Below are 19,484 nucleotides of genomic sequence, written 5' to 3' on the forward strand. Positions count from 1 at the left end.
AGGAGCCGGCAGCCCACCAGGCCCAGCAGCCTGGCCTCCTGCCTCCGGGGAGGGTTCCTCCCCAACAGGGTCATCCCGGGCCCTGCTGTTTCAGGGCTCAGCCTGGCCTTGCTGCAGCAGCAGCAGGGTACAAATCTGATGGGCTTTGATAAAATATCAGTGCCTTAGAGGAGCGTGGGGGAACGTTACATGTCCACCTGATTGAGTGAGGACTGCAGTGCATAGCTTTTCCTTTTTCTTTTCCATGTGACACAGGATTTGTGAGGGACAACTGGATTGTTGCTGGCTGTATCTTCAGTGCACTAGCATCCCATCCTCTTGCCACACTAGCCATGTCTTTAGCCCAGATGCAACTGCCATGCTACCCTTTTGACAACAGCTTATTTTTTTTATTTTTATTTTTATTTTTATTTTTATTTTTATTGAATTGATTGTATTATGTTACATTTTTACTTGTGGAGTATTCGCAGTGGTTGTCAGAAACTTTTGTGCTCAGAAATTTTGTTGTGACCAGTCCTAGGCTTGACCACTGTGAAATAGCAGCTGGGAAGTTTGTTTTACTGCAGTAAGGATCATGGCTATTGCATGAAGAATTTCCTCGATCAGATCCCCTTTTACTGTTTGTCTCCCTTGTCTCAAAAAAGAATCAGCTCCGAGCTTTATAGGCAAAGAAAACAACCAAGACAAATATAACATCACCAGAGACAAGTATTACTGCCTGAATATTTATTAAATAAAAACAAAGATAAGAGAGAATGGAGTGGCATCCACAATAAAACACACTCATTACAAGGGCATTTACAAGCTTTGCCTAAAACAACACAGTTGCATTTTCTGCATTTAACTGATTTTCCCCCTGTTCTGAACGTAAGTTCCATTCTGCTCGCACTGAGCTCAGTGGGGTGACAGTTTTGGGCCGCAGCATGGAAAAGCCTGGTGTGCACTTTCTCTTCTGTTTTTATTTCATAGCCACAGGCACCCAGGTGCTTTTTTTGAAGACAGCTGGAATACGTGTGTACAAACGATAAATCAACAGATTGATCAGGAAAAGGGCATGTTGGTTAGGTGGTCTGGTAATCAGGTTTTCACCCGAGATTTGGATTTCCTAGTAAAGGATGGGCTTTCTGTGTAACTCCATGCAAGTCACCCAATTCCCTTTCCAGATCCCTTTCCTGCTTGGGCTTTGCAGGTAAAGCCCACTTCTCTGCCTATGCTGACTTCATCCATACAGCTTGAGAGCCTAACTAGGAAAGTGGAATCAGGTGCAAACTGATGAAGACACATGTGGCCAAAATGTGCATGACTAAAACCTGTCCTCACCCTCTTTACCGCATATGCTGCCTGTTGGGTAGTTCACATGTTTACCTACCACAGAAGGATGAGTGGTGATGCTTCCTAAGCAATTACATCCCCCTGGCTCAGTGGAGCATACGTGATCATTTTTTCCTCTCTTTTTTCTTTACTTACATGAATTTGTTTTCAAAAGCATGTTTTTTTCTTCCCTAGGAGATGACCCATTCCTGGCCTCCTCCTCTTACTGCTATTCACACTCCTGGCAAGGCTGAGCAGACCAAGTTTTCTATCCCAAGCAAGGTACAAGTAAGCTATTACCAGTGACCTGATTAACGTTCTGTTCTGTTGAGTGTTCTTCAGTGGAAAGTTTATTTTTTTTAACTGGTTCCATTTCAAAGAATTTCTAAGACTATTTTTAGTTGGAAATTCCCAATCAGATTGTTGTTACTAGTAAGGCTGCTTATTTAAAGCTGCAGAAGTTACAGTGGAGGCAAAGTGAACTTTATCTTTCTTGTTATGAGAGTCATTCTACATCCAGTGCAATATGTTTTGTTTGGTTTTAATTGTTATTTGTGTAACACAATGGCTGATAGGGCATTCTGTGTCTTTGTGATTGATTGCATGATGACATTTAGGCTGCATGGTCAAATTGTGGTGACTTTAAATGTTTCTGCCTGTGAACAGTGCTAGGGCATCTGTCTACATGCACATTCCAACGACACACAGCTACATAATGCAATGCCTGGTATTGCCCTTCTGAGAGCATGCACTCAGCAGTTGCCACATCGGAAGCACCTGGCTGGAGAGTACCTGCAGTTCACCTGTCCTGCAGTGAATTGTTAAGCTGTATGATTTGAACATGCCTTTAGCCCAAATTCTGGAGTTGCCTTCTAGCTGTGATTCTGGTAGTACAGTTAGAGATCAAGCCTGCACCCAAAGCAAGCATTACCAGAGGTATCTTTTGCTGGGACCTGAAAATCAATGAGGTGATGATGTCTGGGGAAGGGTGAACTTCCCTAGAGCAGGAACTGTACACTGGTCTGACATGGAGCCACATACATTCTAAAGGCAGGACCTTGAAAAATAGCTTTTAAAGCTGTACTGGTACTGCTTGACATTATGGTTCAAGCAATCACATCCTCCTTTAGAAGCTGGAATGTGATTTTCCTCTTACTGATTTTATCTGTTTGGCAGATACTCTCCTGTCTGAAATGCAGCCGCCATACTTAATTGGAAATCATATGAAATTAGCAGTATCTGTGGCTCCTTAAAAATAACAAAGCCAGTGCCCAGAATGTCTTATTTTAATGGAATGTGATTGTTACTCTTCCAGCACTGCCAAAGTCAGTGCAGTTGACTACTACAGCAATAAGTATCATAAATCATAATCATACCAGAGTATAATCCTCACCATAAATTTGGTTAAAGTCTGTTGAACCCACTTAGGTGAAAGTAGATTCCTATCTGTGTGAATACATATACAAGTATGTGAGAATAAAGTTTTTTGCCCACTGGAAGTTGTATTTTTTTACTTTATACAATCTCTTAAATTAGTGCTCTGTTTTTGATGGGCCCCACAGTCCTGCAGGCTGCTGCTATCTCCATTGAGAGCAGTACTAGAATAGGTTCAGAGAAGATAAAATTTTGTTTTGCTCTTCTTTTCCTATTGTTTGCTTTGAACTTTTAAGATCCACGTCAAAGTTAATGATTTCTGGGCAAGTTAAATGTTGATTCTAAAATTCTTGACCATATCACTTTAATATAAATTATAAATTAGATTTTTTGAGCTAGCATTTCAGGAAATAAGCAAGCGCATAAATGTTAGCTAGTTTTACTTCAAAAAACAACAGAAATGTCTTTTCAGAACATCACCCTAAATCAATTATAGCTAGCCAAATTATAGATCTTAGACATAACATGGCTAGATTTTGCAGCCATATAAAACAGAGGCACTATTAGAAGTTCTCAGCTTAACTACAAAACTAAGAATCCTCATGAGAAACATATATAAAAAATGTGATAACAAAGACGGAACCTATCAGACCAATTTATCCCTTTGACATTCAGATTTAAAGTGCCATGTTTACTCTTAGGGCATGATTTACTTCACAAGGGACTGACTGACAGCACAGTACAATATTAGGAACTAATAATGCCCTAAGAGGAAGTGCAGTGAGGGCTTTAATGACTTTAACATCCTACAGAACTAACACTCCCAGCAAAGTAGTGCCTGGCTGTAAGACGAAGTTGTAAATAACACCTTAATTTCAAATGATCAAACTCTGCTTGGAAGGAAAACTGATTACAATCACTGTGGACTGTAAAGCCTAGAGAAAAACTAAGGAAGAAAACAGTGTGACATTAAGGGAGCAGCTTAGCTGTTGTAAGCCAACAAAAATCCCTGCATTAGCATTCTCAGAGTTACGAGCCAGATTCTTTGCTGGTGTAATGTTGTATTTCCATTGATTTTGTATGGATTTGGACCAATGTCCATCAGGTGAAGAAATGCCACCTGCGTCTTTATCAAATCCTATGTGTCACAGCCCAAATAAAAATGCTGTGACTATCAGTAAAAGGTTACTGTATTTTCAAGCAATGAGATCAAAAAAGAAAGGCAGTGGTGCTAAATCTAATGCTTTTAAATTTTACATCATAGATGCCCCATACACACATCCATGGCCAAGCCTGGAACAGGGTAGACCACTGTTGGTATAAACCATCACAGTGACTTTATTTAAAAAAACAGGGGGGGAGCGGGGGCATGTAGATTTACAGCAGAAGAGGACAAGCTCTTGTCTGAACTGTGAAATTGTCCCTCAGTGGTGCTCTGTCTCCACAGTTAATGTTTTTTTTAAACTAATGTCACTGGTGTTGCCTTAACAATCACGATTCCTTCCCTGTATCATCTCCTTCCCTGTTTCTTTAATACTAGTGCCCTTCATCTAGCAAGCTCAGAATTTTACCTTCTTCATCTCATTAAACTAATGCTGACATTCTGTGTGTTCTTTTTTGTAGGACTCCCAACATCTGACCTCAGGATACAATGTACAAAGTAGGTCTTTATCATCCTGGTCCTAACAGTCAGGGTTGTATTATTTTTTTCCTGCTTAACATCATTAAAACAAAGGCTAAAAAAAATTAATTTCTGTGGTGCTAAAGCAGATCAGTTCCATTTTTTATTACATGTTATGCATCATGGCATGTTGTGAAACCAAGTATAATTAGATGGGCTGACAGCTTTGGGTGCATTTTAATTCTACAGTAATCTTTTGACATTTGAAAATGTGTTTCCTTTGTTTGCAGAGTGGAGCGATCCAGCAGGGAAAGTTGCAACTAAGTCAGTGCCACAAAAGTCGTAAGTATTATTATTTCCAGCTTTAAATCTTGTTTTAAATTTATCATAAAGAATGAGCTTATTTCTCCAAAGGTAACTAAAATCTAGCTCCACTCATTATCTTGTCCTGGTGTTCAGGTGTTCTCAGTAGTCCTTAAAAATTAGCCATAAACCAGTTTTATGTTTTCAGTGCCTATTACTATTTCTTCTTTTTAAGCATTAGCTAACAGAGATATGTATGAAAGATGAGTTTATTAAGCAGAAATAATGCTGATTTTAGTTGTACAACTTGCCAAAATTAAATCACTTTTATGCTTCTCTCATCAGATACTAAGCCTCTTACAATAGAAAATGCAACCCAATGAACAGATGATGCAGGAATTTTAACATTTATACAGTGAGGAAATGTTAAATACATAGTACAGAATGATACTACTGGCTGGTGTTGAAAAGTGGGTCTTGAGTTTCATACATTTTGAAACAGCTGAAAATCACAGATGGTCTATAAATATGACAGTTGAAAATTGTGGAAGAGCTAATTCTCCGCTGTGATAAACCATTTTTCTTTGGTGCTTCTCTGGTGTTAGACTGCAATAATGTGGCAGTGGGTTGAAGCTGCACTGTTTTCCTACTTCTACCCCAGCATCTCAAAATAATTTACAAGTAGAAATTAATTACTTTGAAAATTAGGTTGTTGTTTTTATACTTACTAAAATATGTGGGTCTGATTTCATTTCAGAGCTGCTATTGTATTTTAGTGTTCAATAGTTTTAAACTACCAAATGCAGAACTGTACTAGCTTAACTGAAGTTTGTGTAAATACAATATGTTAATTTAGAATGACTTCAAAGTGTTTCTGGTGGTTCCTCTTTAATCTAGTAGGGAAGCGATTTTAAGTAAATCCCTATATGGGAAGAAAACTCAATGGAGAGAGAGCTCCGTTTATTTATTTATTTTTAATTAATTTAAATACATGACTTTTTAGTGCAAGTTCATGTACAGTAAAAAGCTTGCTGGAATTCAGTGATGTCTCTGTGACCATGTAAGAGATCTGGGACTAGACTGTGGGTGCCCAATTCATTGATACACTCACCAGGCTCTGAAGGTCCAGTTCTTTACTCGTAAAGTCAGCTCATGGAAGTACTCATTCAAATAAGGTTAGTTCCTTGCATAAAGCTTTACAAAACTGTTTAAACAGTTAAATCAGTCTTAAAATTAAATGCTCTATTACTAAGATCAAACGAGAATTGGGTAGGAATGCTAGGAATAATTTGCATGAATAGCATTTGTTTATGAAACTCAGTGTCAAATTAGTGTCTCCCTTTTGCTATTTTGGTTTCCAGTACGGACTGCTGATTTTTTTTTTTTAAAGAATCTAGCCAAACTAGACCCACTGTTCTTCATAGCAGAATGGGTGCATTCATGTTTCAGAACATCTAAGTGATCCAAACCTAACATCAAGCACATTCTCTAGTAAAAAATAAAAAAAAAAAAAAAAAAAAATATTATTACATCTTAAACTGATTTTTCTTCTAAAGCAAGTGTATTTGGACTCCACTGTGAAAATATTTTAGTGAGTATACTATAAAATACAATATTTCAATAGTTTGTAACCAACAGTAATAGACTTGTCAATCATGGTTTATAGTTATAAGCTGAATTTCAGAAGAACAGTGCTTCAGAGCTCAGTGGTATATAGTGCATTTAATGGGACCAAAGCTCTCTATAGGAAGCCTGATATAAAACCCGAAGACACTGAGTACATTTTATGAACCAGTTGCTCTCTGTTCTGCTGCTTGATCTAAAGTTCCAGTACTATCAATCAGATTTCTGCTGCAATGAACTGCCTTCTTATGGTAGGTGATAGATTTTACACATGAGAGATCAGAGCTGCAATAAAGATACTTTTATTTTTAGCTTCCAAATGAAGATCAGCTAACCCATTACTATCACTTTTTCTCTTTTACTGCAGAAAAATTGTTAAGGCAGCTTCCAAGAATTTCCATAGGGCTTTGTGAGGTTAGAAGGCAGTCCACTGTGAGACTTGGTATTACAAGGCCAATTTGTTTCTTTAGATCTGCGTGTGTAGTCACCACCATGTTCAATCGGAATTATTGTACTTTATAATGAAATTAAAGCAGAAAGTGGGGCAGAAAGAAATAATGGTATTAAGTAGTTAGGGCTGGATAATGTGATCCAAACAAACCCTGATAGATTGACAGCTCCTGCAGTAATTGTGTATTTTAATAATTTAGTATTTATCAGAATGCCATTGTATTAGAAAGGATTTAATCTTTCTAACATTGGGTCATTTCAGGGACATTGGAGTGTAGGAGTAAAATTACAGTCCAACTGATCCCCGGTAATGTTTTCAGCTACACTGTCAACCACTCAGCATGATCTCACTGATTTCAGAACTGTATCCCCCACCAATTCCTCATGTATTTTGTCAATAGGAGGCTGAGATAGTTGGGGTTGTTTGGCCCAGAGAAGAGAAGGTTCTGGGGAGACCGTATTTCAGCCTTCCAATACATAAAGGGGGCCTACAAGAAAGATGGAAAAAGACTCTTTGCCATGGTATGTAGCGATAGGACAAGGAATAAATGTTTTAAACTAAAAGAGAGTAAATGTAGATTAGATGTAAGGAAGACATTCTTCACTTTGAGGGTGGTTAGACAGTGTAACAGGTTGCCTTGAGAGGTTGTGGACGCCCCCCCCCCCCCCCCCCCCCCCCGAAAAAGTTCAAAGTAAGGTTGGATGGCACCTTAAGCAACCTGATCTACTGGAAGGTGTCCTGGCCCATGGCAGAAACTAGATGATCTTTAGAGATCCCTTCCAATTCAAACCATTCTATGATTTCAATTTGATCGAACCTGAAAGGATTTGGGTTTGCTCATCTATATCCTTTCTTAAGGATCTTTTTCACCTGGACATTTTTCTAGATATTTTCCAACTTTTTAAGCTAACGTTCAATTCCAGGGAAAGTTAAGTTATATTTTCTATTTACAGTGACAGTCTTACAGACTCCATTGGCTTGATTAGAAATCTGCAAAAATTAGTACTAATGTGCTTGAGTTCACTGTATTACTGAGTTATACCATGACTAGTTGAGGCATGTGTGCAGAACAAAGGTGCTTTGCCTCCACGATGTATTCTGCTCCAGCAGCCAAGTTGCCTGTACCTCATTACAAAATTCAAGTGTAGACACATTGACATCCTGAAAGATCAGGCCAAAGGGATGATGTTGGGATTGCACTGAAGTTCTGCACCTACATTGTACACGAGTGATCAGGAGTATTTTAAATAATTCATGTAACTAATATCAGATCTTAATTTCTACTCAAAAGTCTTGAAAATGAAATTTTGAACCACTGGTGTGTGTGTAGAGTGTGGTGAATTTCTGTAGCTGAAATTGGTCTACGTGAAAGTATGGCACTTGGCTTCCTTTTTCTCTTTTTTCTTTTTTTAATTTCAAATTCACTGTAAGACTCCATTGGGTGCTGTGCAGTCAGTTTTCATCCAGTCTACTCTGATTAGCTTGTTATGAAGCATAGCAAGTAGGAACAGATAAGGTGTGCAACCAATTGCACTGAGAAGGATTTTCTGTCAACTTCCATGAATTCGAGGGTACATACTTAGCTCGTGACTTAGGTTTCTGTTATATAATTACCACTGCGAGGATGTCATCCTCAAACATCCAGTTCTTTTGTTCTGTTTGGTTGTTAGCATTTGGCCTCGGTCCAGTTGGAAACTACCCAGAACCTTTTTAATCAAGCACATCCTGTGTTTCAAAATCATACTGCAGAGTAGTCTTGGGTAGTTTCCATAAAAGCCTAGCTAAAAAGAAGAATGTAATCATAATGGTATTCTTCCCCTGTCATAAAATGACTTCCTATACTTACTGTATTAATACAGTATTAAAAGGCCCTTCTCATAGGCTCAGAGAACTACCAGAAACCATTAAAAAATTAGATCAACAAATTTTTATGGATCAGACAAAAACAGCTTATTTTGTCTTTATAAGGTTTTTGTGATCCATGATACTTAATGATACACAACCTGTGTGGGGGCTAGAGGACAGCTAAATACAGTCGGCTGAAAAGCAAAACAAGCAGCTAAAACCTTTTATGTGATATTTCAGAAAAGATTTTTCAAAGGGAGCACACCACTGGCTTCAGCTGGGCCAGGATTTCACTTCACAGCTTTAAAAACATTTCCGTAAATACCAATACTTTTCTAATCCCAAAGATTATCATAGTACTTGATGGAAGTCTGTTTGAAAATGGAAATGTGCTTCTTGACATCTAACTACTTTTCCTAAGTATCTAATGGCTTTTTGGAAGTTCTCCACGGTGTCAGGGATAGCCACCTGGGAACATGCAAACCAAAATTTGGCAGCATGTTCAAGCTATGAATTAAAGGTGATTCACGGTTTGAAATGAATCAGCATGAGGTCCTTATGAAGAGTAATCAGACATCAAGAGGATTTTACACCAAGGATTGTATATTGGATAATGCGACAACACGTAATGTTGTTATTCAGAATGTTCAAATCAAGAATCACTGATGAATTCTTAACCTTGAAAGGATTCAGTTTTTAAAACCTGGGATGCATTCAATGTTGATGCATTATTTCCCGTTCAATAAGATGAACCAAAAACTTGTAAAATTCATCTCCAAGTATAATAGGGAGAATGTTTCTATTTATGTTTCAACTCCGTATATGAGATCCAGTCACAATCCAGCCCAGATGTAACACACTGAAGAAGCTGAGATTTTAGTATTTCTGATTACAGTTTTTAATCAATTGTATTAAAGCACAAGAGCGTCAATTGATCCCACCAGTGTTGATAGCCTGCTTTTTTTTATAGTGTACATTCATTTCCACTTAGTAAGTGTGGCAAGCTTTAATCACTAGACTAAGTACTGCCTGTTTGTTAGAAGTGGGAAGTTCCAAGGATATTCCCTCTGGGTAAACTGGGAAGTCATGAATACAAGGGACTTACACTGCCGTGGACAAATTATGATAAGTGAAACAACACTGGCATGTAATTGGAACTCTATTAATCTTTAGAGAGCTACAGTGCACCATATTAAAGGGACAAATAGAAAATGAAAATAGAAGGTCTGTCTGATGAGACATCATTCATCTTTCATATTTACTATTTTGTTTTGCTGTTTAGAAGTTAGCTTTGCATCCTCTTGCCCTGATAAGTTCTTACATATTATCACCTGGGATTTGGAGCAGTGATAACCAGTCACAGTTGTATCATTTTGTTCTTCACTGCCACAGGTTTCTACTTTTGAGCAATTGGAACTAAAACATACAAGCATTTCCTATGGCCAGTTGCTCATAGAAGCAAATTTTCAAGACATTTCAGCTGCTGTTAAATATTTTAAAATTCAGTGTCATAATTAAAAGCCATGTATCCTTGAAGATAAGCCCATTATTCAAAATAATTTCTAAATTAGACTTTTAATTTGTTTTCATTATTTAGCTGGCTCACATACAGTTTAACCGCCCTGTCAAAATAAAGTTATTTCCTAATACATTCTTCTCCGTGATCTCTTTCTCCTGACATGTTTATAAATCTGTTTAAAAGATTGTGTGAACAGAACTAAATTAATTCTCTTATATTTTGCTGATCAACGTTGAATAGGTTTTCTTGACTATCACAGACATATAATTACTGCCCTTAAGAATTCCTGAAACAAGCTACCCAACTGCAGTATTGCCAGCATTGATGATTGCAACTCAAATAAGCATTGAAGCATTTCCATTTCTTTTGTTTCTATATAAACCTTCATAAAAAAAAAATAATAGTTTTGCCCTAAAAATTGAAATACTTTGTTCTCAAGTAGGATGCATCACAGCCAAATACTATCACTGAACTGTGACCACCAAAGTGTCAGTATTAATAGACAGGTAAATGACGTACATTAACATGTTTGGGTTCAGGATGCATTTCCCTGTCTGGTAAGTATCAGTTACCATTTTGGAAATGAGTAAGACTGAAAATCTGCCACAGGTTTCCCTGTAGTTAAAGAGCTTTTCCACAGGCAGCAGCATATGTTGTGCCTTCGTGGCTTTAGGCCAGTCTGAAACCGACCTCCCAATTTACATTTCTGTGGGATGGAATCACTTCCGAACTTCAGTGCAACTTCAAACATTCATTTTGAAAAAACAAATGCACTTGGTAAATCTGAACATGTAAATCAGGATAGAGCAGAGAAAGCCACCACAGACAATACCTCTCCCACCCATTTGTCTTCTGAGCTTCACGCCTGCTGATAAAATGCACATAAACTAACTTCTTGCTTGCTTTCTGGTCACCTTAGTTTGGACATTTTGTTTTAACTCTGACCTGTCAGTATACTTTAGGTTCAGAATGCAGCCATTTCTCACTTTTTCTTCCTGACGCTCTTTCCTCTAGTCACTTTAATTCTTACTTTCATATCTTAGTAGCCTGAGACAAACTGAGACAAGTGTCACCCAGGTTCATCTGCACCATACTAAAAAATAGTTGTAATCGGAAACGGGTGATAAGCTTGAAAGAAGAATGGGTTTTGCCAGGAAACTTGGCATTTATAATACCAGAATGGGCTTCAAACTCCCAATTTGTGTCCTAAATATCCTAGGTAAGACTAACAACCACTTCTCCTAATATCACAACTTAATCCTTTGCATCTTTCCTCTGAACTCCTCTGACAACCCCAATAATCCACCACATTTTTCTCAGCTTTACACCGTCTGTCCAGAGCAACTTATATTGCTACCATTATCCTTTGGACTGAGGGCTCAGCAGGGCTCCAAACCCTATCAATTTTCTGGCCAGAGGGCTTATTTTTTATGAAGCGAAGTTCTCACAACACCCCATGGGGCTAGGTCACGCTCACTGCATTATCCTGTCTTGGATAGCCCTTGGAGCCACGGATTGAGAATGACTTAACCTTACAACGTATAGGCCCTCCCAAATGACAAAAAAAAAAAATAAAATAAAATATTCCACTCTGCTGTGCTAATTACTGTTCTGAGTTCCTGGAGGAAGAGCTGCTTCCCTCGCTTGTGCCCGTGCACCTTGGAAAAACACATTTTGAGACTTTCCTAATGCTGTTACCACAGCTTCCTGAAGATATGATGTAGCCCTTGAGGAGGAGGAAGACTTCTATAGCCTTACCCCAGCAGGTGCAAACTGATTGTTTAATTGAAATCCATGTTGCAGAGAACATGGGATGGGTCTAGAAAATTGGCAAATCTAAAGTTATTTCTTAATTTCCACGGGAGCTTTTTATCCTTCAAGATACAAATAGCAAAAAAAATTAAAAAATAAAAAAATAAAAATCTGAAGGTAGATGAGCTTTCAGGAAGTTGTCCCTTACTGAAAAGTCTTGTTTACTCAAAATACTTCACAAAAAGATCTTCCCAGATTTTAAAAGAAAGATGTTGACTCACGTACCTTGTATTGACAAGGAAGGCTTCAGTGCAGCTGTCAGGCTCATCTGAGTCTGTAAAAGTAGTAAATACCTCCAGTAATGAGGGGATTGCTTTCGCAACTACCTGCCTACCTGTTACACTCGATTCAAGTATTTGCTTCTTCGATATCCCTGATAAGTTACATACATTTAACTGCATTTTGAGGACATATATGTGCTTTTCTGCAGAGAGAGAGGAACGTGAATCTGTGCTGCCCATTTTTGATTTAGCATGAATTTCAATAGCTCCAGACAAATTGGAAGGCCTATACAAATCATATAGTTTCAAGTCTGGCTGTGTGCTAGACTGGAATTTTTGGTTAGGTCAGACCTTTATCTCAGCTTCTTTTTGTGGCTCTTTATGGGGAGATTGAAGAGGAACTGAAACTGGTGACCTGTCTTGACCTTTAGTACTGGATTAAAATTCCAACTTGCTGCCATGGCAACGGGGCCTTGAAAATTAGATCCTGACAGAAGCAGGGAGAAACTTAAAACTGCAACTGCGGCACTGAACTGAAGAAAGGTTGCTTACAATTGTCAGTGATAGGCTTTTAATTGAAATAATCTGCCTTTCCTTGTGCTTAACAAAAAAATAAGGAAGAGAGAAATGAGAAGAACAGAAAATTGTCTTGATTGTTTTAGGCAAAAATCTGCTGCAATACAAGGCAAAGCACATGCTGCAGCATCCAGCACCACCAGGCTCTGATATCAGAGGTGGCAGCAATCGAACCGATGTGGTAAGAAGGGACCCAGACATGCACTCATAAAGGTCTAAACCACCCAGACCAGACCGCTAGCAGGAGCCAGACAGTGGCCAGTGTTAAATCACAGGTTAACTTTCTTTCTTTTCTCCTTTAACCTGACACCAGAGATCAAAAGAGACATCATGGCGTTGTGTCTGACTCCCAGGATCCATGCAATTATCTGTTCTGTAAATGTAAAGGAATAAACATAAGCCAAATAGTGCTATTTCAGATCAAGTGTGATAAAAGTTACTCATTTTCCAATCTAATCAATGCAACAGTCAGACAGAGATAATAATGCAAGTCCTTCACTGCTAAAGGAGGTTGTTTTTCTTCCCATAAAGAGCAAAATGCAGTTGTAACCTGAAGGGAGAAGGCCCTAAGGGTCACATAATGGATTTCCTGCTCCTTTTGCACTTGATCCAGGAATCCCCCTCATCCTCAAATCCAATAACCTTGAATATCAGGTTGTAGCACCTTCCTGTGTTAACCTGTCGCTTTGCCAAAACACCGGGGGATCCTGAGGATGCTCCGAGGCCCCTGCTCTCCTTGTTGTGGTGAGGAGTGACCAGACACAGGGGGATGATGCCTCCTAGCAGCCCCACTCCTTAAAGTCCCTGTAGGAATTGCCATCTTCTTTATTAAAAAATAAAAAATAAAATTAAAAACATCTCATAAAAGTGCATAGGTTTTACATACCAGATAAAGGAGTCTTCTTAATGGACAAATAGGGTTGAATTAGATTAGATTCTGTGTATAGCTAGATAACTGCAGCAGAATCAGAATGGATTATAGCTACCGTGTGTAGGGCTAACAACTCTAGGTAGATGGCATTAAATTTTTGGAAGAGATAGTTTGGTCAAAGCTTAATTTCCACACACTGCAAAATCCTAAAACCATGTTTGGAGTCTGAGTTCAAGTAGAAGGCATGCACATAAAAATAATTCCTTTAGTTTTCTTTAGACTGTACTACCAACGTATTAGATTTTTTGCATATTGGTGTATTGTGTGATTATAGGATCAGAGGAAAAATTACAGGTGTTCACAACCACAAAATTTTGGATAATATGTTTTGTAACATTTACTGTGTGGTTTAGAGATAATGGTTATCACTAATACTTTCAATTTTCAAGAGCAGATGACCATTAGCTAAGTGCAGGTTGCACTGAAATAATACATTATAATCTCATCTTAACAAAACACTGATTTCTGGAGTAGACTGTTGACATGATACATAGCAGAAAGCAGGTGAGTAGATGAGCAATGTTCTAACAAAGGGAAATAAAATCCACTTAACATTTTCCAGCCTCTGAGTTATGTGCTTCAGTAATGTCAGACAGTTAAAAATAGAGGCCATTCATTTGAAATTTCAAGTGTCAAATTAGTTCCTAGAGTAAGTTAGTTATTTCAATGGAGTTACAGTCAGAGATTAATTTGGCCCATCCCAGTGTACACTTGCCACTGTTACCATTTCTTACGAAAGCACCACTAATTCTGCCTTTAATTACTGTCAGACTGTAATATAGAGCCCTAGAGTATCTGGCAATAAACTTTTTTTGCCAGGAGGGAAGGTAAAGAAACATTTAAATAGGTTTTTAAAATAAGCATGAAGTCTCTGAAGATGTACTGTTGTAGTATAAGCTGTATATCAAAATATATAAGCATCTAGTTGTAACAATGGCTTTGTAAACACATTACCGAGCAAACTATGAAAAGTAATCCACCAAGGGGCTGTTTCCCTAACTCATAAGCACTAAGTTAAGAGACCAGTGCCATAAAGTAGATATGTGCTGTTAAAAAATACTTCCTTTTTTGTGAGATTATTTTGTTTTAAGCCGAATGGATGATTCTCTTTTATTTTTAGATGTGTATATTTTTATGCTTGGAAATATCTGTATTTAAGGAAAAAAGCCAGCCATTCTTGTAAAGGCCATGAATAATTCATTAATATGTGAACAGGGTGCAAATGATGTTAAAGGGTGGCTGGCATCATAGTGCCGACATGCACCTCACGTGGGCAGAGCGGCAGCGGTGTCATGCAGTCCTACCACAACTGCTCGCTGGCTTTTTGCGCAATTGCCATATTGTGGTGTATAATGAAAAAGTCTTCATACTGTCATTGCTTTCAGCAGCCTGCAGGCATGGCCTGAGGAGCAATTGGAGCCCACCTCCCGGGGCACGCACAGCCTCCTCGCTCCCAAGACCTATGATGGCTTGGTGAGCTTCCAGCTGCTGCAGGGCAGCCCCACTGCAGCAGGGCTGCAGGCTGCTTACCCAGGCTGCACGCATGCTTAGGTATTACAGCAGTTTTGGAGGCCACGTTTTCCAAATAATCCTGGCACAGCTGTCGATCAAATGTGCACATTGCATGCCTATGTGTCCCCACCCCAAACCAGTTCAGAGCAGCCTGCTGCAATATAGAGAAGGCATGAGGTAAGCCATCGCATGGTATGAGTCCTTCTGATCTCATGTTTGCATCTTGCCTCATGCCTGGCTGAGGAGCCTTCCCACTGTGCCACATTCATGGATAATGTCAAGAAGGGAAGGGGGATCACAACCGGAGCGTGATCTGAATTCTGGGTTGATGAGGTTTTTTGCATTTACCCACTGTATCTTCAAAGCAAACAGCAATATTGCTGGTGACTACAAGGGGAGTTTGCTCAGAGAGTGTGCAGCTCACTCTCAGAGGGATTTTATTCAGGAAATTGCAAAACTTGAGTAAGAGAAGGTGTTAAGTGAATTACATACAAACTGGATATGGAATTAATCTGCCAGAGCCAAAAACCAGTAAAAGCACATGTATTGCCAATTGCCATCATTTTTTGCAATTTTGCAAATTGTGCAGCTATACAAATATTGAGCTAAAAAAACAATGTTATATTCCTTCTCCAAAATACAAAATTGGTTATGCTATTTTGCTTCAGTTGGTATTGCAAACTATTATTATTATTCACAGACTCTTGTGAATTAAAAAAACTACCCAGAGATTGATATAGCTTAGATCCTTGGTAATATATGGTACACAACTCAGACTGATTAGTATCAGTGAGAGAGCATTCATTGATTTTGTTCGCTTCATCTCAGCCAGTAGAAATAATAACTGTTTAGGGGACTGGTGAAAATTTGTGTAGTTGAAATCTCAGTTATGACTGGTCATGGTGCTGTTGTAAGAAGTAACCGGAGACTGAGACTGTTCAGAAGAATGAGCACTGTGCCTGGGTATGAAGATTTTGCAGGATTCATTTATTAGTATAACAACTTGGCATTTCAGTGTTGTTGTTTTTTTATAAAGATTTAAGGCTTTAATAAGCAGCTGTTCATGTGTAGTAACTTTTTTAAAAAGTCCATTCTGCTAGGTAAAATTTCTTCACGTGTTATCTATAGAACATGCACCATGCATCATATTAAAAGAAGAATAAAGCAAACACAATGAATCTGTTAAATCGTAATGGCTCCCAATCGTGACAAATTTGCAGATTAAAGCTCATTGAATACACATTTAAATGATAGATGATAATGGCTTGGAAAGAGCCATTATGATCTGTTTCATCAATAATCCACATTTTTTTGCCTTGTAACTACACCAAGGATGAACATAATGGATAGTGCCTGATGAAAAAAATATTTTGTTTATGGAAGAGAATCAGAGAAAAGAAATTCTCAGATTAACAAATTTAAGTGGTTGTTACTGTTTGTTTATATTGTTTATACATGACAGATTTTTCCCATTATTAATATTAATCATTTACAGCACCAGAGTTTGTACTCAGAAAAAAAGCATGTTTAGTCTTAATATCCCTCAAACTGCAGTTTATTTCACTGAGTTTTGGAAAGAGTAAGTAAACAGAATGAAGAAAGGATGCAGAGTCAAATGCTCAAGGTTTTCTGTTGCAGATTGTTCAGCACTTGTGAGCACCCAGTCCCACAAAGTTGTGAGCAGCGTTCAGTGGGTTTGTGACAAACTTGTCATGTTTCCCATGCAGAAACACATGCTCATTTGCTTAATTTACTGTGTGCTGGGATTTGTTGTGCCTGCCCAGGACAGCCGACAGGGTACTCAAGCAGTTCCCAAGTGCATTCAGTTCAGTCCAGATGCTGTTGATGTGTTTCAGCACTCAAGTGCACGCACATGTGGAAGACCTGATGGGATTTTGTTGTCAAAAACTTCAAATTGTGCTGAAAAAAAAATTTCCTGCTGTAAATAAATAAATAAATAAATAAATAAATAAATAGGAGAGGAGAGATGAAGGTAGACCCAAGCATTCTATGTTACCAACTCTTAGGTGTAATCTCAGGTGCAACTATGTGTGTGATCTCCTGCCTGGGTTAGGATTTCGGTGGTAAGTGCCTTCTAGGACTGAGTTCCTAAAGGCCATTTGTTAGGCAACAGCAAAACTCTGCAGGGTGTAAGGGATGACAAAGAGCATCTTTGTGGGTCTTGTGTTGTTTTCCTAGAGCGTGGTACTAATGGAAAAAGACTATCTAGTGTTTTTTGTCTTTTTGTTGCCATGCGTTCAGATCAGTCCCCAAGGCATTTAGATCATAGGCAGTGACAGTTTGACAGAAATTCTGACTGAAAATTAGCGGTTAATTTAAAGCTGAAATTTCCAAAATTAAGCACACATTTTCATTTGCAACATTCAAAAGTTAAATCTGAAGCAAATATGAGCTGTGGTGGATTCATTTGTTTTACTGTGTTTCTGGACAAATTGAATGATTTAACAGTGGAGTGCAATCCTAGTGTACTTACCCCGCAATAAGTCATCCCAGTCAAGTTCCTAGGGTCATTTATCTGAAGGACATGAAGGTCCTTTTTAAGAACCACATTTCCCAAGTACTTCTGGGCATTTTCTGTTTTCTGGTAACATACCATTGCAGCTTAGTGCGGCGGAGCCATTTAACAACAAACAAGACTGCTGGTATGTCATCTGAGAAAAAAAGAGCAAGATCCATTTGTAGGGCTTAGATAGACCTCTTAAAACCATCCACGATTTAGGTAGTTCTCTTCAAAAAAAATTACTTGTTATTTCGATCTTTGATGTGTAGCACACAACTCCCACCATCCACCCTAGCTATTTTCACTAGGAGCTAAACACTTCAAGTGGCTGTTATCTCTGGCATTCTGTATCTGCTACAATTCTGTATTAATAGCATCCCTTACTACACAATGTTTTGAATTATAGAAGAGCAAGTAGAGGACTTTTAACTTTGAACACATGCTTTATGTAAATATTCAAGTAAAACATAAGCTCACAATGAATTTTTGTAGCCCTTCTCCTGAAGGCTGTATGCCAGGACTGTCCTAATGCCTGTGCCGGAGCCTCTGAGGCTGGGATGATGTGCAAAAGTCCCCATGAGGGTGAGAGCTGTGAGGACAGTGGTGGTGTCACCCTGCATTAGAGCTCCCCAGGCCAGTGCTGGGGGGCTGGTATGTCTACACAGGCCATGGCAGAAGGCCTGTGGGGTTGCCACGACGCTGTAATGCTCCCCAGTGCTGATGGGCTGGTGAAGCAGGGCCAAGTGCTCTGATGCCTCCTGTGCTGGCACCAGTTTGATCATCATGAGCTAAAAATCACTTTACAACTCACCATGACACAGTGGAGGCATGACCTTAATTCTTCAGAGGCGTGAAGACCAAGTATTAGGCCTGCACACACTGAGAGCAGAGTTGGGCCCTGTGTTTTGATAACCTGGTCGCTCCATGTGTGGCCTGCTCCGGTCTCCCAAATCCCTCTGCAGTCACGTGGGGTGCTGTTATGGCCAGGCTAATGACTTCAAAACTTCTCATTAAATATTCCTCTTGGCAAAGTTTGGTTCGTAGATGCTCTCCAGGGGGGTCGGTCTTGAGTGTTAAAAAAACAGCTCTATTTTTAGGCTTTTTTCCATAATAAGATTTCCTCAAATGACGTGCTGCAATAAATGGGTCTTTTTAAATTTGAAAAGTTCAATTCTAAGTTCAGAGGTAGCCCTCGGGCACTGTGGTGGAAGATCCTTGTACATATTACAGAGTGATTATTGACAGAGTTTAACTTTATTGACCCTGCTCTCCTAATTCCTAACAAATTTTCTAAATGTGCTCTTTAAAATCCCTACAGAGCACTGCAGACTTTGGGTAATTCCGGAGCTGCGTCTGAGATTATTGCTTTATTACCTTCCTTTTTTCCATTCCCCTTCCCAGGATGCCTGGTCCTCTGACATTTCGTTTTTAATATATTCTAAGCAGAATATGTGTGTTTGTCCTTCCTATATCTTTCCGCTTAGCATTTATCCAGCACATCTGATCTATTCTGTTGATTCAGGCACTTTTTTCCTCCTGCTCTAAGCCATCTCAGCAATGTACTTGCCTATGCTAAAAAAAAAATATTTTTTTCAGCAATTTGATAACTTTGCCAATGGGTTCAATGAAAACAGATGGCTTGTTTATTCCTGTATTGATGACTGAGAATGTTCTGAAAGTCAGTAAACTTTCTACCTATCTGACTCCCCCTGAGCAGACCTGTGTCTTTCTTCCCAGCACCTGCCATGAAATAGAGCTTCTTGCTGGATAGCTGACTTGACTCATTTTCCCCCACTGTCAAGCTTGCACAGCAGCTGAGTAAAAACCGTACTTGAATCAGCAAAGGAAAAATGAATATTTAATT

General features: G+C 38.8%; 1 protein-coding gene across 14 annotated transcripts in view; it reads left to right on the forward strand.

Annotated features, from left to right (window-relative positions):
* AFF2 (AF4/FMR2 family member 2) overlaps nt 1–19,484 on the forward strand; it is a 328,163-nt gene that overhangs the window by 200,076 nt on the left and 108,603 nt on the right. For 10 of the 14 annotated variants that reach the window (XM_040572851.1, XM_040572855.1, XM_040572847.1 and 7 more), the window contains 3 exons: nt 1,507–1,599; nt 4,309–4,345; nt 4,597–4,648. In XM_040572851.1, the coding sequence (XP_040428785.1) occupies nt 1,507–1,599; nt 4,309–4,345; nt 4,597–4,648 (182 nt within the window). The remainder of the gene's footprint in view (nt 1–1,506; nt 1,600–4,308; nt 4,346–4,596; nt 4,649–19,484) is intronic. The other 4 variants (XM_040572852.1, XM_040572853.1, XM_040572849.1 and 1 more) reach the window with 1 other exon arrangement.

Source organism: Cygnus olor, chromosome 13, assembly GCF_009769625.2.
Source record: "Cygnus olor isolate bCygOlo1 chromosome 13, bCygOlo1.pri.v2, whole genome shotgun sequence".
NCBI classification, from domain to species: Eukaryota; Metazoa; Chordata; class Aves; order Anseriformes; family Anatidae; genus Cygnus; species Cygnus olor.